Here is a 374-nt window from a genome sequence, read left to right on the forward strand (position 1 = left end):
GAGGATGCTCTGTCTGGCCTGTGCCTTTGTAGGACCGTGCAACCTGCTCCCAGGGTCTTGCCCTGTAACCTCGGGGTCAGCCTGTGTCTCTGAGGGTGTGGTATGGGCTGCACACCTGGCTGGAGCCATGCAAGATGCCCTGACATGTGCCACTGCCACTGATGTGCTCCCCATGTGTTTGCTCTCTTGAAAGGCAGGTTGGGGTTAGGTCCTGGCAGCACGTACGGGAAAAATCCTTGTGATCTTGCACAAAAACAGTGTGATGTGTGTCTGTCTGTCTGTCCCTCACCCTGTCTATCTGCCCACAGGTTCAGCTGCAGCTGCTGACAGCCATTGTGAAGCTGTTCCTGAAGAAACCCACCGAGACACAGGAG

At 55.9% G+C, this 374-nt stretch overlaps 1 protein-coding gene across 1 annotated transcript in view; it reads left to right on the top strand.

Annotated features, from left to right (window-relative positions):
• The window catches only part of AP1B1 (adaptor-related protein complex 1, beta 1 subunit), an 18,623-nt gene that overhangs the window by 11,446 nt on the left and 6,803 nt on the right, over window positions 1-374 (top strand). The window contains 1 exon segment of the mRNA XM_009083946.1: window positions 309-374. This exon segment is cut by the window's right edge and continues 27 nt beyond it. Within this exon segment, the coding sequence (XP_009082194.1) occupies window positions 309-374 (66 nt within the window).

The sequence above is a fragment of the Acanthisitta chloris genome, unplaced genomic scaffold, assembly GCF_000695815.1.
Source record: "Acanthisitta chloris isolate BGI_N310 unplaced genomic scaffold, ASM69581v1 scaffold19250, whole genome shotgun sequence".
Taxonomy (NCBI): domain Eukaryota; kingdom Metazoa; phylum Chordata; class Aves; order Passeriformes; family Acanthisittidae; genus Acanthisitta; species Acanthisitta chloris.